General features: G+C 41.4%; 1 protein-coding gene across 1 annotated transcript; it reads right to left on the bottom strand.

The window, feature by feature from the left end:
- Positions 1-513: 513 nt before the first annotated feature.
- smarcd1 (SWI/SNF related BAF chromatin remodeling complex subunit D1) lies at positions 514-22,920 on the bottom strand. The gene is made up of 13 exons (XM_080786178.1): positions 22,717-22,920; positions 18,248-18,423; positions 16,085-16,127; positions 15,228-15,350; positions 12,120-12,242; positions 10,609-10,725; positions 9,699-9,800; positions 8,581-8,742; positions 7,278-7,375; positions 6,570-6,705; positions 5,261-5,383; positions 2,648-2,749; positions 514-2,148 (listed from the first exon to the last, which is right to left on the bottom strand). The coding sequence occupies exons 1-13, from the start codon at positions 22,900-22,902 to the stop codon at positions 2,095-2,097; spliced, it is 1,545 nt and encodes a 514-aa protein (XP_080642304.1). The 5' UTR covers positions 22,903-22,920; the 3' UTR covers positions 514-2,094.
- Positions 22,921-24,128: the final 1,208 nt, after the last annotated feature.

Genomic DNA, 24,128 nt, shown 5'->3' with positions numbered 1-24,128 from the left:
CCTGATCCACATGCGGACATCCGCTGTTTAACATACCGTAATTGTATAAAAATGGAACAGTTAGGGTCCATTTGGTTCCATTCAGGCAATATTCAAAGTCTTACTCTATTAATCATTTAGGGAGTGCCCATGTTGAGAACCATTGGTCTGGAGAATGTTTTACTTTGGCTACCTTGAGTGACTCCAAATTGAGTCTAGACTACCGACACCATTTTATTGGATTTTATAATCGCCTTGTACTTTGGTCTTACCATAGGTTCGTTTTAAAGCATGTTGGATTGGAAAAATGCCAACAACAAATCAAACGCCATCAAAAAATATTGTGCCAGGCCAGAGACCCCCACGATGCAATTCACAATGTTCTTTTCAGGATAAAAAGGGCAAGCCCACAGCCCCTATATAGGCTATGTATATTAGGGTTAAAGCCGTGGACCCACTAAACCCCCCAATGACCCTGAAATCTATCAACCCACATGTATAATTGTTTCCACCAGAAATAGACCGAAGCAAAAGTTACTTTAAGATATCCTTTATTTTATTATAACGTAAGATTAGAACATACAGAAAAATAGGTTTGGTCCATGAAAAAGTCTTAAGATAATAATACTATAGTCTCAAGTGTTGTCTATATTTAACTCTAGTGGTTCTGAAAATGTATTGAACATTAACAATTTTACTAATCAGCCCTGAAAACATTAGTGTATTGTTGGAATTCATAAAGTGAATGAAAACCAACCTTTCAAATGAGGGCCTCCAACTTGACTTTGACAGCTAATGGCCCTTAAATCAGACTGATTCAAAAGCTGAAATTCTTTAAATAGGGTAGGCTACATTCCATGACCAATGCACCACGCTTGTTCAAGTGTATATGGCTTCTCTGCAAATAATTAAAATACACAAATCTATAAAGCATATTATGGAGCATTGGTTCATCAAATGCAACTGCTACAGTCATGTTATAAAGAAGAAAGCCATTGGGCTCACTGAGCGAGGAGGACCGATAATATAAATATTGCGTAAACTATCCGAGCATAGACAGAGTTAAGAGAACCATCTGCCTGGAAAACAGATACAATTTTACTTCACATCAATCATCAGTTTATCCTTGCTCAGTATTTACAAAACTATATAGACTAGAGGTACTTATACTAGCTAAATTCTTGATATTCTGTACTAGCTAACAAGACAAATATTGATATATTTGTTTGACAAAACAAACAGGATCATTAACAAAAAGTTTTTTTTTTTTTTCGTTTTTTTTTTTTCAATCAATGGCACCCTGAAAAATATGAAGCTTAATTCATATTTAGTTGAATGACCCCTTCAACACGCGGTTGTAGACAATGTTGCTAAATTATGTACTTTTGAGAAAGGTTCAGGCAAATAATTATTAATTAACCTTTAAACAACTTTGTCTGATCTGTCCCAACAGTGTATGTTCTGCCATAGTCAAGTTGTAAAATCTTCAATTTCAGACAAGAGGACTGTGCCACAAACCATCAAAACAGAACAATGAAATTGTATGACAGACTGACATGGATATCCACACACTGTAGGCTAGATAAATGATTACAAACACATTAACCATCTATACCAAACTTATGACTAACCTTTTGGGGGGGCAAAAATGGGAGTGTATTATTTATGAATTCTGTTCCCAAAAAACAAAACAAAAAACAGAAAGCAAAGACCCATGGCAAAACACTTGATACTTGAAAGCAACGGCTGGTGCAACTGCCCGCTGTTTATCATGGGTGTACAATCAGTACTGTGTGGGCCAGGGGGAACAATCTATCCAAAATGAAAGGAATGCTTCCAGGTAAGGCGTAGGCAATCAAGAGAAAATACATTGTGCTCAGGGAGCTGTGGTGTGTGACAAAAACAAAAATCGTTAATAAAGAACATAACTGCAATACACACTGAGCAGCGGGGTGGTGGTGATGAAGCTTGAAAAAATATCCAACATAACAGAAAAGGCCGTCTATTATCTATAATCCGTCTAGGTTTGTCAAAGCGCTTTGAACATTTCCCTCGGTACGCTCACAAACACTCTGAAAGCACAGCACGTCTCCGCGGTTGGCCTGGCGCCTCTTTTTAGGTATTCCTGATCCCAAGAGCCTGCTCCAACTCCTGACGACGCTGCTGCACCTGGAAAAGATTTATCACAGATACAGTATGTCATACATGGGCAACTGGCGGCCACATGCGGCATCACTTAATGTGGCCCTCAGGTTAATATCGGAATACTGTTACAATTCCAAACATACAAACATGAACCGCTTTAATTACTTCAGTCTAAATTAGCAGCTTAAGAACCGTTCATCCAATCGACTGAAATCGGTTCCGGCCTGTGCCATGGACACGCGTTCTTAGCGGTGGCTATGCCCCAAACGGGCACGGCAACAGCCGTAGGAAAATTCACCCAAAACAGATGATGAAATGGAGAAAGAAAGAGGGACACGAGGTGCTGGCAATTATAAAATAATCAAATAAAATTACACCTGTTGTCCGCAGTGATGTGGGAAACTGCAACACTTTGAGGGGATAGAAAACCTCATGCATATTGGCAGAGGAGCAGCCATATTGAGCATGACGTAGGTCGGAGCCAAATGGCCATCATGTTGTTAAGCGTTCTAAGACAGATTACCTTGGAGTAGAAGTAGCGACACACTGCCTCCTGGGCCCAGGGCTGGAAATAGAACTCTGCCCTTCGTTCTTCTTCCGGGTTTCCGACCACATCCGTCATGGTCTGATTGCAGTGAAAAAATACAGAATTAGGCATTTGCACTTTTGAAAGTCATCCGAGAGTCTCAACTACACTTGTAATGCAGGCCGTGACAGTAAAAACAACAAATATTGATACAGTCAAGAGGATAATTGAGTTGAAACAATTTTCTCGGGGGAAATTCTGTTGCAACTGCAGCCGCATGCAGAATAAAAATCACACCCGTGTGAACAGAGTGGTGCAACTCCCCTCTCCCCCTGCCCCCCTCCCTCTCTCTCATTAGCAGGCAAGAGTGCAGCACTCTCTCTCCCTCTGTTTCTGGCACAACAGCAGCACCTTTTCCCCTACTGGTACTCTAGTAGGGGCAAAAAGTAAACAATTATATTAGAATATTTTTTGAATAACCACATAGCTATGGCAAAAATAGCTGTGTATAAATTGTGCAAAAGTGCTGCACCAACTGAATCTGAAGTCTGAGCAGTACTACCGAGTGTAGTAAATTAATGACTTATTTTGTAACATTTTTACACCCGTATTAACCCTGCCATTGAACCCCTTTCAGACAATCAGCAGGCCTGTCGTTTGTGATGTATTTTGCATGTTTCATAAAGTAAAATGCTTGTAGATGGGCCATGTCCACTATTTGTACAAGACAAGTTTAACAATATTAAATGTCAGTCAGGTCTTTGTATATTTACAGGAGTCCCTGTATATCGCATTTTCGTGTTGAAAAGGGAAAAAATACAAACCATCCAGGTTAAGGACTGGAATGAGGATGCCCGTCTGTCTCTACAGGGTTGTCTGGATTGCACTGACTGGGATATGTTCAAAGAGTCATGTAATGATATTGATGAACTTACTGATGTTATTTGTAGCTGGACATCCTACTGTGAGAATATTGTGATCCCCGTTAAAACTGTTAAAATGTATCCCAACAGTAAGCCATGGATAACAAGGTCACTTAAAGGGCTACTGGACAGAAAGGGGAAGGCATTTAAAGAAGGGAACCTTATAGAGATGCGTAATATTGAGAAAGAGATTAAACGAGAAATCAGAGCCGGGAAAATGAGATATAAAGTCAAAATAGAAAATCAGCTCAGGATGAACAATCTGGGCTCTGCCTGGAGTAGTATGAAGACTATTGTGGGTCTCAAGGATGAGGGCAGGACTAAGATACAGCTTGGTGGCTATAATTCAGATCTGCAGCTAGCAGAAGAATTTAATGAGTTCTACACAAGATTTGATTATTTGTTATATCGGCCCAGTGCAATTTTTGCTGAAGCCAAAAGAGATTTATTTTGAGTGATGCAACCACTCCCTTAACCCATTCTGACCGGGCACCCATTTTGGTGTTAGCATCATGTTATGCTTTAGCTATTGAAAAACAGCAGATCTACAAGCTCATAACGACTGACATTTTTTTAAATCTGATCTCAGGTCAGAATGGGTTCATCAGACCAGTGTGTGTCCAGTGGAAACCTCGTATGAATCTGATCTCAGGTCAGAATGGGTTAAGGAGTAATGTGTGTGGCTGGCTGGGTAGCTGGCTGGGTGGGTATGAGCACGAAAATACCATGGTTGTTTTTCACCACCTGTGCGCAACCTAACACACACAAACACACATATTAACTGTATATATAATGATTTCGGGTGTGCCAGTACAGTGACAGTACAGTACAGTAGAGGGTACAGTAGAGGCAGCACCAAACGGTAACTCATTTCTCAACCATTTCGGACGTGGGGCGGCTCGCTGGGACTGGGCCGGCACCCTGGCCGTGATCCTGTGGGTCTGGAACTTCCGGGGACCCCCACACTGAGATGATGCACCACTCACTTCACACGGGTGTGATTTTTATTTATATGCTCCGATATTCAATGGCAAAAACACCATCGTGCAGCAGGGCCCTGGGTGCCAGCGCAAATGCTTAACAGATTTAAACCCCAAAAGAAAAGGAGGGCAAGTTTGCCTTGAGCACATAGTGTGGATGCACTAAGTTTCATACTGGACTTGCCGGCATATGCCCGAGTGAACATGTGATAATTTAAAAAAAGATCACCACAATCCAGGTCTAGTCGCCGGCGGGCGTGTGCACGAAACGAGCACGCGTGCAACAATTTCACGGGACTGCGTCCACGAAAACACAAAATTCGATTTAAAATAAGTTTTTTTTTTTTTTTTTGGTATGTTTTGGTAAACCATCTTTTTAATGTCCTAGCAACACCATGCCTCTATTTAACACCTAGCCTGGCGCCAGCCAGCGTGCTATCTGGTCTAGAGGGGTGGGCGAGCATGGAGCAAGCGCTGGAAAATATTGGTTCATCGATCGCCTGCCCCCCTCCAGCCCCTCCACCCCCCTCCCCCCGGGCACCATTATTTCGAGCGATGCCCCTCTGTTCACTCCCACTCCTAGACCAGGAAATGTATCTCGTTCCCCCAGGCTTTCATTTGTTTGAGCCGATGCGAACGAAAATAAAAGCCTGCAGGGTACCGAGGCTATTTAACACCTGCTTGGCTCCATGACTGACAGGCCTTACCTTGAGGTCTCTGCACTGCGACTGCAACCAGTCGTTGATAAAGCCCTGAGGATCTCTGGCAAAGCTCAGCATGAACTCTCTCTGGGTCTTCAGCTGGTTGATGGTCTCAATGGTCTCGTGGATCTGTGGAGAAAAAAACCTCATTATCAATTCAGTTAATATCTGCAAAGAATTAGTCATGTCACTAGCAGTCATTGTCACTCTATGCTAGAATCAGATTTAATTCCATTAAACCAAATGAAATTAATACAGTGGTACACGGTACTGCTGGATTTCTGTCCTATCACCAGGCAATTCAGTAATTCCACTTAACAAGTCTGACGTCGCGATAACACCCACAATGAGCAATTCATATCCTGTAGCCTAGCCTTAATTGTTTTCCAAGACATTTTTAATTAATTAAAATGGCCTTATATAGCTTGCCTTGGTGGCAAGCCTTTGATATACAGCAAGCAGGAAAAGCATGTCCAGTGACGATAATCACTCAAAAATAGTACAATACGAACGGGGCCAGCGCCCATTAACAATAAACAAATATAATTGACATTGTTGACTCAGTCTCAGAACAAAGACCACCCAGGAGGAACTCTGTCAGTAGGGGATGTTTGGCTCCACGGCATTATCAACAGCCACAGTAATGGCTGATGGAGGGGAGCTCACAAAGATCAAGCTGACCTCAACATTGGGACAATTAAAAAGCGACAGATAAATGTAACTTTGGTCATAAATCGTCGGGAAAAGACATTAATTTCCATTTGCTCAAAAATGGTGTCCGTGTGCTGTGCCTCATGGTTTTAGCATCGTTACAGAAGATGGAGCGTGTCGTCACACAGCCAATCCACGTGATTTATAACTGAGCAACAATCACATTTTGGAAATCTGTGAAGAAGCCACGTTCTTTTTAAGCACCACACCTCTAGCGGTCATTTGGGATTCTCAGAACCGCAATTACATTAGTGTCCATTTCTTAAGGCCCTGAGAGCATCTCAGAGCACGCATAGAAGTGAGCAATAAATAATAATCGATCGATCATCAGATAAAGAGGGGGCACAGACGCAATATTTTTGAGTGTTTTCTCAGGCAGACAAGCCTGCTCCTGGGCTGATATTTACAGCGTAGGGGGGGGGGGGGGGGGGGATTGAACACAATTTCAACTCGTCTGTAACTGCAACAAGTTTTTTTGTCACCCAGCCAATTAAATACATATATTTCAATACAGAAAGTATTGATGCTTTCATTTCGATGCAAATAAAGAAATTCTGGGGGAAATAGCCCTTCCCCCACTTTGAAATCCTGTGGTATATATTACCTTGTTGTCCAGGCCAGCTATTTCTTGCTGACTGGCTGTGGAGAGAAGGAAGGAGTTCATCTGAGTCTTCAGGGTGTCGTCCACCTCTACATCAATGTCGTAGCAGGCAGTCTTCTTTTGGTCATTCGGGTCCACACTGCAGAGTAACACACAGATCCATCTTTAGTTTCACCTCTGTGGTTTTGATCTGATGGATATACTAAACGCTTCATTTCTGACTTCAACATGCCTCTCGTTCAAAATAGGAACGCTTTTTGGATCATGGATCATGAGTAAAAGCGGCACCCCAGAGCTTCTATTTTGAAGGAATCCCGGCACTGATTGTGTTAAAGTGAGCTTGCGTTAACACAAAATTGAAAGCAGTGATGCAAGATGCTTATGTGCGAAGAGAAATGTAAATTAGTTCCTCTGACTACTGATTTAATATTTGTAGTGACCAATATTAGTCAGGATATTCGTCTAACAGAGGGTGTTGAAAACACCAAAACACCTGAACTACCAGACACTGCAAATGAAAGCCATGAAGGAATCATGCCACTCAACCATGTACACCTATAGTTTGCCTAGTTTCAAAAGTACTCGCATCCATCAGTCGCAAATGTGGCATCCGTTTCTTCCACGCTAAAACAGCCAAGCCTTTATGAACAAAATGCCATTACATTTTCTTTGTTTTCCAAGGAAAAGGTATTATTTTTCTCTGATAATTACCTGATGACATGGTTGATGATGATGGGCTCGGGGGGCATCAAGAGGGCATGCAAACGTTGAGGGATCTCTGAGAACTTCATGCGCTGGGTCTCGAAGATCTACAAAATGACATCCACGCTCCGTTATCACAGCAAGAGACAAATTAATGGTGCCCACCACTACTTCTGCCACAAGATGAGAAAAGTTATTTTGAATTCTTATTTAAGAGCCATGGAGTTTCTAATCTGTACATAATGCGGAGGCTAGACCCGGCAGAGTACATAATTATTACTATTTAAACCAACCAAGAATTTGAATAGAATAGTAGAATAGTCCCCACTCTTTTGCTGTGTTTTTGGTCACATTATGTATATAATATAGTATTATGCATATAGGTGCGTGTAAATATGCATTTACACATTCTTAGGAGCAATTCGGGGTTAGGAGTCTTACTCAGGGACACATCGACACAAAAATGCTACTTTTTCAGCTGAGTATGTTTATTCATTTCAGTGGAATAATATTTGTGTTCTATAGACCAGTATTATTTAATGGGGTTAAAGTACTCAAAACATTGAACATGACCACACGGATGAATACATCTTGGAGAAAGTAAATTTGATGGTTTGGATTTAAGTAACGTTGCATGAAATAGGCATAGGCAAAATAAACCTATTTTTTGGGGGAAATGTTTGGTGGATGTTTGGTGCAAGATGCTCAAGATAGATGGCCTACAAAGGTTAATATGCCACCACCTGAAAATAAATATGCTACAGTTTCATTAATACAGATTGTAGAATGCAGATTTGATACATTTCACTTGATTATTGTCCATAAAATCTCAACAAATTGGGATTTTGTGGTTTTCGGGCATGAAGGGGTTATTATGCATTAATTAATAATGCATTAATCATAAATGAAATACATTGTGCATCTCCACATTTATGAACACTGTAGAAAGCTAATGTGATGCATTTAGACCAAGTGTCTTGCATGAAATACCATAAGACTCTAATTTGGGTGGATTTATTGTGTTTCGTGCATTAAGCGGTTAATAACAAAAAATGCCCAAGGGATATCAACGGGCACCCTCTTGAATTTTTAAGAGGTGACCCCAAGCTACAAGAATCAGTTGGAAAAAAAAAACGTTATCTGACGAAACCACGTTCAGCCAAAAATCAGCCTTGGACAATATGGTTTGCTGGAATACCCAGCCAAGATCGAGGCTTGGCAGAAACTTTAGTTAAAAAAACAAAAACACGAATAGGCAACATACTGTGCCTCCACTCCATATGTTGCATCAGCAAGGACGGCCCCCCCTCACCTGTTGCAGATATTTGTCACAGTTGATGAACTCGCGCTCATGTGGGTCCTGGAGCTTGTGAGTCTTGACGTACTGCCACAGGGCCTGGATGATGACCGGCCGGGTCTGGGTGTGGATGCCCAGCATGCGAGCCAGGCGGGGGTCCAGCTTGAACTGAGGAGGCTGGGAAGGGGCAGAGAAATGGGGGGTCAGTGAATGGTGCAGAGAGAGATAAGAGTTGCAGTTAGGAGAAGACGATAAGAGGAGACAGAGAAAGAGGGTATAGGTGAACACTAAAGGAATTGAAACGATGATAATACTTATTTTACATTCTCTATAATTGTGTAGATTTCTTGTAAACTAAGAAATGCAGATGTTTAACAATGTTTAACTCTTGAGAGCGTAAAATGAAACCAAACGGACCCGTGTGGGTCCGTTTGGTTTGGTGATCACTTCGAAGAGAGGTGGCGAAAAAACAACAAAAGATAGCCTACTTTGGGCAGCCCGTGTGCATGCACATTTCTGTTAGTAGCAAACCACAGCATGCAAGCCGCCTTTGTTTTCAATGATCCCCCCATTAGCACGTCGATCGGAAAACCCGTTCTCACCTATCGGCTGGAGATGCGCTGCCACCCCCGTCCTTCATTAGCGATGCCCATAATTTGCCCAGTCAATCGTGTGTGTGTGTGACGTTGCTCTCATATCTCAGACATGCTTTAATTTGTTATTGGTAATAAGAGAAGTAGCCTACAACACTATTGCCCTGGGTAAATACAGAATAGATATTATATAGATATTATATTTAAAATAATCACTATATTATCCACAAATGGCTCAATAAAGGAGAGGATGTTATACTATTCATTATACATGTCTTAAATTGACATTGAGCTTTTTTGTTAATGTAAATAAACATTTGATTTGACCTCTTATTTAAGTTATTTTATACCATTTTGGAACCGAAATACGGAACCGTTAAGAACCGGAATCGATAAGCAGAACCAGAACCGGATTCGCAAAAATCCAAACGATACCCATCCCTAGCTGGGGACCACCTGGAACACTCTCAGGGACCACTGATGGAATACGCCAGCTTTCACGAAAGCTCGAGTCTTACCGACACGCAAGTGTTGTTTTACCTGGTAGTCCAGCATGAGCAGGACGGTGCAGCGAACGCCCACATCACCAGGCCTCTTCACCTGGAAACCGTCCGTCTCCTGGGTGGTGGCAGTCCTGTGCCACTGGAAACAAAAAACATGTCATCATCTATGACCGTCCTAGAGCAGTGGTTCCCAAACTTTGTTATGTCAAGGACCCCCAAATTGACACCAATTATCTCTGCGGACCGCCCATTTGAAGCGATATGCCAGGGACCCCACAGCCCCCCACCCCGTTTAAGTTCCCTCAGTTTGACCTGCATTAGTCTACGGGCCACCTGGAATTTCTATCTCCGAAACACCGATTTATATCGTAGAACCAAATGGACACGCCAGGGTCCAAGACAGAGAGATTTGGTGCAGAGAAAAGGGGATGAGACCAAGTAGTGCCAGGTTTTGCGACCATGCATAATGCTGTGCTGGGGTCTCACACTTGGATTAGGCCATAGACCCGAGGACGCATCTGTGTCACCTTATAGCTATTAACCACTTAAACCATTGTTTTAAACTTTAGCTGTTGAAAAATAGAACATCTACAAGCTCATAGTGCGACACAGTGCCACACTACGAGCTTAGTTCTGCTTTTTTTTTTAAATCGTGAAAATGAATGCAAATCTGTGAATATATTCGTTCACAGCAAACGTTTTGAACTCATATCTTTTCTTCTGGGAGGTCCCTGGAACAACATATTTTCAGATGGGGATCGGCAGCCAATTACATATAATTCTGGGGGTCCTTGACATTAAATAGTTTGAGCACCACTGATACAGAAACATTCTTCAGAGAACGGTCAGGATTTAGAAGACATTTGTAGAATCTGGTCTCAGGTCTTAATGGTTTAATAAAATTGTAAACGCATATGATTAAATAGAATTATTGTGAGTAGTCTTACTTCCACTAGGTGATTATCGGGGCCGTACAGATCCTTGTCCAGCTCAATCACCAGGGACTTGAAGAAGGAAGAGAACTTCCTTTTCTGTTTGGTGGCATCGTACTTGGACACAGCCGTCTGGAAAACAAACCATCATCGCTGTAAAATGCGTCACGTAGCCCAGCAAGCAAGGCAAAAAGCAAGTACTTCTGTACACCGGACAACACAGTGGATAGTTAAGCCCCAAGTACCTCTGTACACCGGACAACACAGTGGTTAAGTTAAGCCTTTTTAACATCTTACCAGCCATGAAAATGGAATAAGACCCAAATGACAACTGGCCATTAGGCCATAACAAGTTGGTTGATAAGGGTAAACCAACTTGCCAGCTCAAGCCAACATTTATTAGCAATTAGTCTAGATATTCTATAGCAAACATTTTTAAATGGCATGGTTATATGCAATTGTTCCCATAAACTGTTGAATGAAATAAAATAAACGTCTACTGTAATCAGGGCTCGATTGTGCGACTAGGTACTCGCATTTGATACAAAAAAATAGCAACGTCTATCAGCATAAAAACAAATTGATTATATAGATTATATATAAAAAAAACATAAAAATTATATCGAGATGAATATCAATATTGTGATCATTTCTGAAAGGATAGTGATATATTTTTCCATATTGCCCGCCCCTACCTCATATCACTTTATTAAAGAAATATCACACCTGTGTGATGATGTATCATCATACATCATCTCATACTGGCCAGTGGCCAATCAGAATGCCTGTTGCCGTGATTTGTTAGCCGATTAAATTGTCCTTTCAATGTCAATGGCGTTTAATGTTTTAATTTAAGTCATATTTAGCGGAATTTTGACCTAATTTCTCCATTCATTGTCAATAGCAAATATTGAGACTTGTGGGGACTAAAGCTGTATATAGGAGGGTCTAGCACCCCTCAAAAGCACATTTGATAACTTTTCATCGTGTTACTAGAATTTTCAACTTAGTAGCACACATGCTACTTGGAAGAAATGCTAAGCGTCGAGCCCTGACTGTACTACCGGTACCTATTCTAGGCATGTCATAATAGGCAAACATTCTGTGAAAATACAGCAAAAATAGATCTAAAAGCTCAAAACCTGTTGTGGCGCGTTGTGTACCTCTTTGCTGTTTTTGGCAAAGAGTTTGTGTAAATGGAAAAAGATGGGACCAAGTACAGACAAATGGGGAACCCTAATCAACTATGTATATAGAGTTTAAATGGCTATGTGTGTGAAGCGAGCAGGATTTCCTTTGTTCTACAAGATCCGACTGTCAGCAGATGCAAATAATTTGGAATTAAACATACAAATTACAATACTAAGTACTGGTAACACAGTATTACAGATTCCTTTAATAAAATAGTGTAACTTTGGGAATTCTGTTTGAAGTGAACAGTGACTCTCACGCCGACAAGAAAGGTTGGGTCTACGGAAATACAGGCAGACATTAATCCAGAAATGACCCCATTGTGTCAGTCTTACATCTTCAAGGAGGCGGCCTTCTACACGTAGCTCCCATGATGCAACTGTGCCCTCTCCATCTTCGGCATCAGGCTTGGCAGGGTTGAAGGTGTTGGAAATGAAGATGCGAAGCTTTCTTTTTTGCTAGAACCAGACGATAAGTAGAAGCAACATTAGAGTCATAGATTTTTCATGATTAAAAATGTGAGAACTATTCTATGTATATATATCAAATTGTGTTTGTGCCAAATTCAATGTCTAAACCAGGGTTCTTCAAAGCCCTGTCACTACTGGTCACAAATAGTGCCGTTTTTCAATTTCACCATGAAATAAATTGCATTCAACTGGTGTTCCAGGCCCCGTCTGGACTGTGAATTCTATAAATGTTCCCATTTCAAAAGTGTAACAGAAGTGGCTGGCAGAATGTAGCTCAAATGGGTAGAAAACGCCGGTCGACCGAAAAAAGCAAGCACATAAGGTAAAGCAAAAGCACTATGCCAAACAGTTTTCTATTTATTAAATGTCCAATGAAGTTTAACTTCATTTAGCGGAATATATCTGAACTGTTCTTGGCTAACATGACCGCTGAGAACAACTTGGGAACTGTAGAAAAATTCTCTATCCGGGGCGAAATACCCCAAAATGACCACGCCCTTTTTTAAATAACCGCCATTTAAAACATGGCTCTCTCTTCTAAACCGTTGGAGCTACAGATGTTCAGAGATGCTCAAAATGTTCAGAATACTCATGTTTGAATACTCAATAGACCATATGGACACGGCGGTCATCTTTCCATAAGTTAATGGCAGGTTGGAAACTAGCCAAAATTTGCCAATGACCGCCCAGACAACCAAACAGACAAAGTCTGATCTAATTGTATTAAATTATGTCAAACTCACCAACATTGCAGCTGTATGAAAAGCTTTAATTATCCTCTTTCCATCTGCAAAGTGTTTGTTTCATAAAAGTCCAAGGTAGAAATGTTAATGATGTTTTGAGCTACTTTATGTCAAGAAATTCCTTGCAGGTGATTTCTTTCTAAGTATTGGAGTTTGGAAGCGCTTGAATCATCACTCAGCGCACTAGGGCTGTGAGAACCAATTTCATAATGTGAAAGAAATTCGAAAATTAAAAAACATAATTACATATTTGAATGCTAAAATTACCATTTGAAAGTAGCTTTCATAATTTATTAATTATATTTCATATTTTTATTTTGTTTTATATTTTACCCGATCGCTTAAAGTATTTGAATAACGAATCTACCGGCGTTGAATCGTCCCGGCCGCTTCTTGCCTTCCAGCCATATAGAGCGTTGCAGTCCCTCCCACTTTCAGAACAACGAGTGGCCAAGGAAATGGTTCTCCATTCATTTTCACCATAGGAGATTCCTAAATGATTTATTTAAAGACGGTTACACCGCGGACAAAGCCAACTCGGATCGTGACAAATCATGACAATGAACACAATGTTTTGGGCCAAACAAATAATTAGAAAGTAGAAAAAAACGGCAGGTTACAACACTTTTTTTGTTGTTTTTCTTCTTATAAATTATTTGATCGGCCCAAAACATTGTGTTCATTGTCATGATTTGTCACGATCCGAGTTGGCTTTGTCCGCGGTGTAACCGTCTTTAAATAAATAATTTAGGAATCGCCTATGGTGAAAATGAATGGAGAACCATTTCCTGGGCCACTCGTTGTTCTGAAAGGGGGAGGGACTGCGACGCTCTATAGAGGAGTGAGCAACTTCCATTGAAATGAATAGCAGGGGGGGCAGGGCTGTCGCTACCGGTCCTACTCTATCAATCGATCTGTTGGATTGAATATAGAAAATAACATTAGAGAAAACGTAATCTGCAGACTATATGAGCTGGCCTGTTCATCGTGATAGCCACTGCCACACTGTTCTGTTAACCCATATTGGGCGGGAACCGCTTTTGGTGTCAGCATTATGTTATGCTTTAGCTATTGGAAAATAGCAGATCTACAAGCTCATAGCACGCCACCGAGTGGCCCGCTACGAGCTTGTAGGTCTGCCATTTGTTTTAAATCGAAGAACGACTGACATAGAAACATAGTTTTTTCAGAAAACTGTCAGGATGTAGAAGACATTTTTAGAATTGATCTCAGGTCAAAATGGGTTAAAATAGAGAAACAACTGCTGTATTGCTGGTTTGAAAGTTCACTGTCTAAGTGCACTAGTGAAGTATATTATATTTAGATATATATATATATTATACGCTATTAATATTTTTTTGTGCCAATCATTAATTCATGTTGGAAAAATAGCTTTGGCGTTTGGATGGGGGGCCCTCTAGTGGACAGAACGTGCATAAAATAATATATTCTGTGTATATGTAGGCTATATAATGAGCTAAAATGAATTATGTAAATTTTCGAATATGTTCGAATATTAAAAATAATAAAGCAATGAAATTCGAATGGGATTATAGAGGTAAACGGACAGCCCTACTGCGTACCACTTGTTTTGAATTTGCACATAATGCAGGAGGCAGCAGGATGTTGCGTTACTGAAAGGGAGCGCTTCCAAACTCCATCACTTGGAAAAATCACCTGCAAGGAGTTTCTTGACATAAAGTAGCTCATAACATCTTTATGGTGGATTTTTATGAAACAAACACTTTGCAGATAGAAAGAGCATCATTCAAGCTTTTCGTACAGCTGCAATGTTGGTGAGTTTGACATAATTTAATACAATTAGATAGGACTGTGGCAAATTGTGCCTAGTTTCCACCCTGCCATTAACTTGTGAAAAGATGACCGCCGTGTGCATATGGTCTATTGAGTATTCAAACATGAGTATTCTGAACATTTTGAGCATCTCAGGAAATCTGTCGCACAAACAGTTTAGAAGATAGAGCCATGTTTGAAGTAGCTGTCTGGTGTGGTCACTTCCGGGTATTTCGCCCCGGATAGAGAATTTTTCGCAGCGGTCATATTAGCCAAGAACAGTTGAGATATTCTCCGCTAAATTAAGTGCATAGATATCTTAGCCAGGTCCTGGAGTAAGTGCAATGGAACTGCCCTGAACCAGACCCGTGAGTGATACAGGCATTAAATTAGAAGTGAATCATTTCAGTGGAAGCAAAGGTTCTCCCGTCTTTACCTTAATGGGCCTCTTGAGAGCCTCCTGGATGTCCAGTCTCTTGCGCATAATGGTCTGGTCCAGTTTCCTCTCAAAGGCCAGCAGATCCATGTAAGCCTGAGACTCTGGGACCAGCTCTCTGATCTGAGACAGGACAAACACACACAGAGGTCTTTCAGGCCATCTACTGGCAGTAGATAGTGGAACAGAGGAAATTCCCCATTGTTGCAGTCATCAATTTCTTTGCTCCACCTCATGGACACATGTCATTGTGTCATTTTTTTAAAATAATTATGCGGTTGACATTTGCACGTTAATCCCATTTACGCACTTTCTTTTGTCTTTTGTGTGTTCACTCTTTTATTCTAGCAGCTTGACCAACAGGGTGGATATATATATATATATATATCCTGTTGCCATGCACAAACTTTTAGTTTATACCTTATCTCCAGTTTATGTAAAAATGTTGATTTATTTTACTTTGTTTCTTCATTTATTGATCTCCCCCCTTTTCCTCCCTTTCTCTTCTGTGGAAAAAGCGACACGAGGGGAACCATGCACAAAACGTAATATTTTTACTCTGTAAAATCTGTGACGTAAAGCAGATTCAGATATTGATAATGCAATGAGTAGGGGTGGATGACTATGAAGTCTACCACAGTGTAGTACGCAGCCCGATGAGCCACATGTGTTCATTTAATTAGAATAAGATTTAAGATAAATTAACTTGATTAAATAAAGGACCAATACTTTCTCTGTGCAGCTTGCACAAACATTACCAAGCAACTGTCAAGACGATACATTCCGATTCACTCGTGGCTTTGTTTTAATGAACCCCACAATCACAGCCAGCAATGAGTAATTTGTTTAATACTCACCCTCTGAGGTAGAATTTTGTCAGCCATCTTCTTCTTCTTTGTGCTAAAAAAAACATTAAAGATTATAATTAAAGTATGCAAGTTAGAAGAGAATGATTCGCTTAATTTGACTTAGATGCGACAAAAACAATTATTCCCTGATCGGCTCACATCTCCACCTGACCTGTGAAATAGCTAGTGGATGTTGTTTAGTGTTTGAACCGGAACTGATTGTCGGCCATTTTATGAGTTTTTTTACGTGCTAGCGGCCACTAGCGCGGAAAAAGTTAACTAGGGCTGCACGATAGTGTATGATGGCTACATGTTTTATTTTGTATTCAATGCCATTGTTGTTCATTGGAACCACATATTTAGTCAAATGCTATGTAATGGCCTCTGGTAATTTTATTGCGCCTCAGGGTACCCGACTGCAAAGTTTCACGATTATGTAACTGTGAAACAAATAAATTGTGATTTTCAATAATTTGATTAATTGTGCAGCCCTAGTCATAATAAAACACATTTCAAATCAAACAAGCTGTTACATCGAACGTGCTGTACATAGAAGGCATCAACAGAACACAACAGGCTCGTTATCTGATAAATAATAAACGGAATGTCTGACATGCCAGTCACGCAGTTTTGGGAAGCATATTGGGAAGAAGTGGTTGCGTTACACCATCATTCGTTGCCTATTAAATTTTGTTCCCTTAGCACACTCCAAGCCTCATAACAACACTCATGTTTTTGGCCGTGAACATCTGTACATTGATCCATTTAACTACTAAACAAAATATGGACTCTCCTAACTTCTACAACACGCCAAAACGGACATTGCAGTGTGTGTGGCTTGTGTGTGCGCACGCATGTGCCTGTGTGTGAAAAAGACACCTTGTCCAACGGCATGCTTCGGACCACTTGGGGGTCCACGGACCACCTGTTTAATAATAACATTAATTTTGTGCCCATACCTGTACATTGGTGTTGGAGTACTAAGGACTAGTTGATATAATATCCCATTAAGTAAAACAAAAAATTAGTCTTGAGAAGAGATTTAAAAGATAGCCTGACCACTTCTAATGGGGAAAGGGGGGGAACCTGGTGGCAGCTGCAAAGGAACGGTCACCCCTGGTTTTTAGTCTAGCTTTGGGAATCTTTGGGAATCAAGTCCAGGGGCAACTTGCCAGCAGACCGGGCCTAGAGCTCTGACTGAGGTATAAAGTTTCACATATTCAGCCAGAACATAAAGATTTAACCCATTCTGAACGGGAACCCCTTTTGGTGTTTTAAGCATTATGTTATAATTTAGCAATGGAAAAATAGCAGATCTACAAGCTCATAGCACGGCACCAAGTGCAGTGCTACGAGCTTGTACGATCTGCTATTAATATGTCGCAAATCTTTGAATATATTCTTTCAGTGCGTTTTAACTCAAATCTTTGAGTCCCTATTTTCAGATGGGACCGGCAGCCAAATACAGATAATTCTTGGGGTCCTTGACATGAAAAAGGTTGAGCACCACTGACATAGAAACCTAGGTTTTTCAGAAAACTGTCAGGATTTAGAAGAGGATTTTGTAGAATTAGCCCTTCACTAAATCCCACCCCAAAAAGCAATTGTCCAATGCCAATCCAAATAGTTTAGCAACGGTTGCTATGGAGGTCAAGCTTTCTTCGCTGCTAACGTGCCTATTGGACAAGGATGGGTTGGGGAGGGACTTAGTGAAGGGCAAATTGACCTCAGGTCTAAATTAGTTAAAAACATTTACTCAAGTTTGTTTCATAAACCCAGTGAACTGACATGACACTTTACTGATAGTACTATAGCCATACTAATAGGCCTGTCACATTTATATAATCATCACTTATTTATTACATAATCTAATCGCAATTATTTGAGGTAAAAAAGCTTTTTAAGTTTAAAATGATTAAATGTCAGTCATTTATTTTTATACATTAGTCATATCTGCAATTTTTGATTACGAAGTCTTTAAGGCAATCTGAAATGTAATTTATATTCATATCAAAGCTCAATGCCAAAAAAAAGAACACAATTAAATCGTAAATTGCAATAATTTGTATGCCAATTAATCGTCAACTTATCCATGTCTGATCGTGGCAGCCATACCCAGTGCTCTGGAACAGAAGGCCCTGAAATGACACGTGCTAACCAGTGGGAACTTACTGCTGGTTGCGGTTCTGCTGCTGGACCTGTTGGATCTGCTGGGGTGCAGGCCTCTTGCGAGATGGGTCCATGACCCCAGGCATCCCAGGGCGGGACACAGGGCTGTTACCATATCCCGGAGGGCCCATGGCCGGTCCCTGGGGCGTCATGCGGTTGGATGGGGGCATGCCAGGTCTCTGGATAGGAACCAAAGATTTCGGTAAATTTTCGGGGGTGAGCAGCTCCTTTGCTGGAGCAGTGTGGTGGTCAGGTGTCCCTTCTCAACAAGTCTCAAGTCCATCAATTGACAGAGTTGAGGGCACAGCACACCGATATAAAAGTAGATTTTTTTAAAATCAAGATTTAATCATAGACTTGATTCTGGAGTATAAGCACGATTGTTCATTTACAATGTGATGGTCCGTGGCGAAAATACAACTTGGCAGTTAATTACCCTCCCCAGAAAAAGTCCAAACAAAGGCTAAAAAGCACTAAAATGTCTGAGTGCTTCTGTTCAGTAAATTGATTCTTCAAAGTTAGTATGCATTGTGCCACACATGCATTTTAAAAGGAGCCAGAGGACACGACACAAAGTCCAACAACTATTTATATAAACGTAGGTAATCTAGGTATAAAACGTTTATATGCTTGCATCAGTAATCACCAACAGAGCAAAAGAAAACTTGGAATGTCTAGGCAGCATTGACTATTTGGTTGGGAGTGGGACAAAACTTTTTTTAAGGTAGATCACACCAAAGCAACTCATTGAAACTCGACTTAAAAACAGTTTTGTCACAACCCGACCCTTGGGCTTAACACAGACGATAAGTAAAGCAATAGTGGAAGAAAAAGAATGTACCATTTGTATAGAAATGGTCAATCATAGATTCTACCACAGCAGCTACCTTATAGGGTAGATTTGTGCATGCCCCCTTTCACAATGAGAGGTATCTCAAATGTGCATGTCAAGTAACTATTGCAAAAGAATAGACAATACTCCCCCACCCACCCATCCAACTCACCACAACATCTGATAGGAATTCAAACAGACGGCTTCGTGTGTCTGACTGCATGATAAAAGCCGCAGATGAATGACAAATTACTGATCTCCCCTTTTCTCTTCAGCAGACACTCTTGTATTGAACGTGCAAATCTCAATACAGAGAGGCTACGGCACCTTCCGAGTCCCTCCACCTCTCTCTCTCTCTCTCTCTCTCTCTCTCTGTGTACAACAGCTTCAGTTAGACACTGCCCTTCGGTTGGAGGGTAGGTTGGAGAGAGAAGAGAGCGAGATGGATGTACATTGGACACCAGTAGCCCATACACTGGCAGCTAACGTAAAAAGGTATTTTTTATTAGTTATGATGATCAGCTATGCTGTCAAAATGTGACTACGTAAAAACAGCACCCAGTTTTCCTAATGTTTGTGCTCTCCGTTTTTCAGAGCGCAAATCACATCTATGCTCAGCTCTAAAGATACCGTAGTGATTTGACTATTGCTTGACAGACAGCATATAAAAGTGGAATACTAACTTACTATATTTGATTTTGACAGAAATGTGGACCGTTTAGGCTGTAGTGGAATGGGCACAACCATACATACACTAAACAGAACATAAAAAATACAAATATAAATAAAAATTGTGATGTATAAAGTAGTGTAGTGCACGCCTGCACGGGAACGATAAAATGTGCCAAGAGAAATTCCATGCAATTCATTCAGCACTCTTTTCACAGCTTCAGCGCAACCTTGGCTTTCTGGAGAAGAATTACATGAGTTACCTCGAGTATGAGGCTCTTGATTATGTTGCCACAGCATGCTTTTGTGTGTGTGTGAAAGCAGTCAAGGACAGGGGAGAAAGTGGAACAAACATCATTTCACAGAAAGTTGCTCTTAGAATGTCAGTAAGCTGCAATGACTTGAAGAAAAAAAAGAGACTTCTCCATCATTGTGATATACATGTAAATTAGATGAGGTAAATCCAAGGCAAGATGGTTATCCTAGTAGCTGACAGCATGTCTACTTTAAAGGGACCCTTTTTGCTAAAAGAAACATGTTAATGACGTTTAGAAGATCTAGAACACTTTCCTGGGGGACTTTATGTGTGTACTATGTGGGTTTAGATATTTTTGATTTTAGCAGTGAGCCCAGTGTCTATGATGTCATGGACACTGGGCTCACTTCCTTCCTGGACTACAATTCCCATAATGCTTTGGTGCACTGCTCCTCCTTGTGGATAGTGGGAGGGCTGTCAGACAGTACCGGGCAACAGCCAGACAAATTTTCCAGAAGTGCATTATTTGTCCTCACTTTTGAGGTCCGGGCTTACGCACGTGATGTCATGAACATCCGTCCACCTCCATGAAAGTGCTGCAATTCCACATTTCTCCAGTAAGTAGTGGCAGCTTCAACGTTGGATAGCCTTACTGGGGGCTTGGGTTTAACCCATTCAACAAAAACCTTTTCTGTGTCCCCGGTTAAAGGACCACTTCACCACTTTTCAACCTGCTTTCATATATATTTGGTCCTCACTAATGTTCATGATAAAATGCAGATTTTTTTTCTACTCAAGTCTGTGTCTCATATGGCTGTGGGCAGTTTAGCCCTAGAACGGCTCTTGTTGATTCATACAGCATTTCACATACAAGAGCCATAGAACGGTCGTACTTACTTTCTGATCGGATGTAAAATTGGCGGCCTAAATGTGATAAATGCTCCGTTTGTACCCATTAAATAATTCCAAAGACGTGGAGTGAAATATGGTCCTCTAGTTTTATATCCATGTGAAAGTTCTGGCACTAAACGTGTATTTAGTCAATTATCTCCACTTTTTCAAGAGATGCACACGGACATCTTTCTCTCCGGGCAAAGGGGCCCAGAATGACAGCTGGACTTCATTTATCAAAACTTTCTCTGATCATCACAAACGTCATTTGACCAGGGAAACACAAAAGTTTGGGTCACACAATTGGCAGGTGCCTTCAATAGGTGCTGGGTAATTAATCACACCACCTGCCAATTGTGTGACCAAACTTTTGGTGATGACATCTGCTGTAAACAGGACGTATACGTAAAATCAGTCCATCGATCATTCTGGGCCCCTTTGCCCGGAGAGAAAGATGTCCGTGTGCATCTTTTCAAAAAGTGAAGATAATTGACTAAATACACATTTTGTGCCAGATCTTTCACATGGATATAAAACTAGAGGACCATATTTCACTCCACGTCTTTGGAATTATTTAATACTAGTACAAACGGAGCATTTATCACATTTAGGCCGCCAATTTTACATCCGACCAGAGAGTAAGTACGACCGTTCTATGCCTCTGATACATGAATGAAAATGTATGAAGTTAATTAAATGATCACAGGCGTTCTAGGTCTATGGGCAGTTGAGAAACTTGTCGCCCCACGCCCCCCAGTGACATCATCGATGGGGAATCCAAGCTAATAGAAACTGCAGGCTTACTATTCGTGTAAAGTTGCAATGCGATAATGGAAGGCATCGTTCTCACAATAATAAAATCTAAATATTAAAAAAACTGAACTGCCCACAGTCCTCCTATGAGACCAAGACTGAGTAGAAAAAGAAGTGGTATTTTATCATGAACATTAGTGAGGACCAATTATATGAACATAAGTGGTCCTTTAATGTAAATTTGCAGCCCACATCATTGAGAGAAAGAAAGTTTGGGGATACCTGCACAATATTGCTGACTGCACTAGCCCTGAAAACATGACTGCCATGATGATTATCATGACATGTATAAATACGAGTCATGTTTTCAGGGCTATGACTGCACAAACTAAAGAAGATATCCGTCGCTTGCTCCCACTAGTTAAACCGAATACCAGCCAGGAGGCAAGTGTTATAAAGTGTTACCAAAACAGAAATATAAATTTTATTTATTAATTACTAGCGCCTGCATAACATCAGCTTGCAATATAGTAAAACTCCAGCATCCAACTATAGGGCGCAAACTATCCCTGAAAAGAGGGCAGTGCATGTTGTTACATAAAAACGGTTACCATAACAGCATACCGTACATGTCTGCTAGTGCACTAACTCATTCAATACGTATTTTGTACACAATTTAAAAAAAAAAAGAGCAATGAGGTCAGCATCCTGCACAAGCACAACAGTTAAGATTGCATCAAACAAACAAACTACTCAAGCATAGCTCGGCAAATAAGAGCGCTATGCAAGTTAGCTAGGCTAGCCGGGCTAAGTTATTTGGCTAACTAACCTAACAACTAGCTGGCTAGTAGCTGCTAACCCGAACCCAGTTCCAAACTACAACCCAATAGAACGTGTGATCAGACCGAGCAGGGTGTTTGTGTCCATTATAACAGTTGTATTGTAACAGAGCCTCCAGCTAGCATCAGTAGCGCCATTAGCTCCCTGACAAAAGCAGATTGGAAAGGCTTTGTTCTTTGCAGACATGCTCCATGGATGGATGGAGTGAGTGAGTGAGTGACGGTGGCTCACCGGGTATCCAGGCCCTGGCATCGGGGAGCGGTACATGTGGTTCTGGCCGCCCGGCGAGGGTCCCATCCTCCCGGTGGGAGTCCCGGGTCCCATGCCCGGTCCTCCGCCCGGTACCGGAGGTCCAGGTCCCATTCCGCCGCCACTGCCTCCCGTTGGGGCCGACTGAAAGCCACCTCTAGCCGCCATCTCTCCTCCGAATGGTAGCAGCACCGCTGGGGGAGAAAGAAGAAACTATCGCGATACTACGGTGACGGGCTGCAGACGAGACGTGTGAGCGTTGATATGTGAGCGCTGCTGTGTGAGGAACGCGAGAGAACTAAGCAACCCTGTCTAGGAAAACAAGCCCAAAAGGATTGATTGATTGATTGATTGATTGATTGATTTTTATTTCACAGTATGTAGAATGGGTATACATTTCATGATTTCAAACGCACAAGTCAATACAAAAACTGCTACTTTGTGGACGAAACCATGATGAAGCAAGCACTGCAGTGCACTAAGACTTGTTTACAACAGGATCCACCATTTTCAATTCATCAGAACATTTAAAGATGTACAATATATTACACTTCAGGAAAAGAAAATGGGATTTATACTCGAGCCGTGACCTCGGTCCTAGTCTCCTAGCCATTGTTCACATGACGATGACTCATCATGTTTCAAAATGGTAAATGGTGCATTTATATAGCACCTTTATCCAAGGCGCTTTACATAGATTGTGCATTACATTCACCAATTCACACACACATTCATACACTGATGGCGGCAGAAACCATGCAAAGCTGGGGCACGGTGGCACAGTTGGTAGTGCTGTCGCCTCACAGCTAGAAGGTCCTGCGTTCGATTCCCGCTCGGGACGCTGTGGGTGCTGGCGGCGTGTTTCCTCCTCCGCGCCATCAGTGCCCATACCCGAAGGCGGGGTTGGCGAAAGGGCCTTTCTGTGTGGAGTTTGCGTGTTCTCCCTGTGTCCCCTAGGGTAGGTACCCTCACAAAAAACATGCAGTAATCCTGGTCACTAAACTGCCTCCCCCTGGCCAGCCGGGGCGCCTGATGGAGGGGAAAGGAACTGGTTGGAATAACGTGTTCCTTCCACGCGCTACGTCCAACCAGGGAAACTCCACCCTGTCAGGTGTAAAGGAGCAAATTGGACACTCAGGCATGAAGGAAGCATGAGTTCAAGTCCGTTGCTCTCCCCTTGTCCCCCATATATGGGGACTAGGTTGGTGGAGGGTGTGTAGAGCTCAGGAATCAGGATCACATTAGATGATTGACACAGGGGTGAAAAATGGGTTACAAAATCGTGGGATAAAAAATATATATAAAAAAAAGGAAACCATGCAAAGCACCAACATCAGGAGCAATTATGGGTTCAGTGTCTTTCTAGCCGACATCAATAAATGGATGGACATCTA

This window comes from Protomyctophum bolini, assembly GCF_963924005.1.
Source record: "Protomyctophum bolini genome assembly, chromosome: 2".
NCBI classification, from domain to species: domain Eukaryota; kingdom Metazoa; phylum Chordata; class Actinopteri; order Myctophiformes; family Myctophidae; genus Protomyctophum; species Protomyctophum bolini.
Note: the sequence above shows the minus strand (reverse complement) of the source record. Positions and strands in the feature narration are given on the sequence as shown.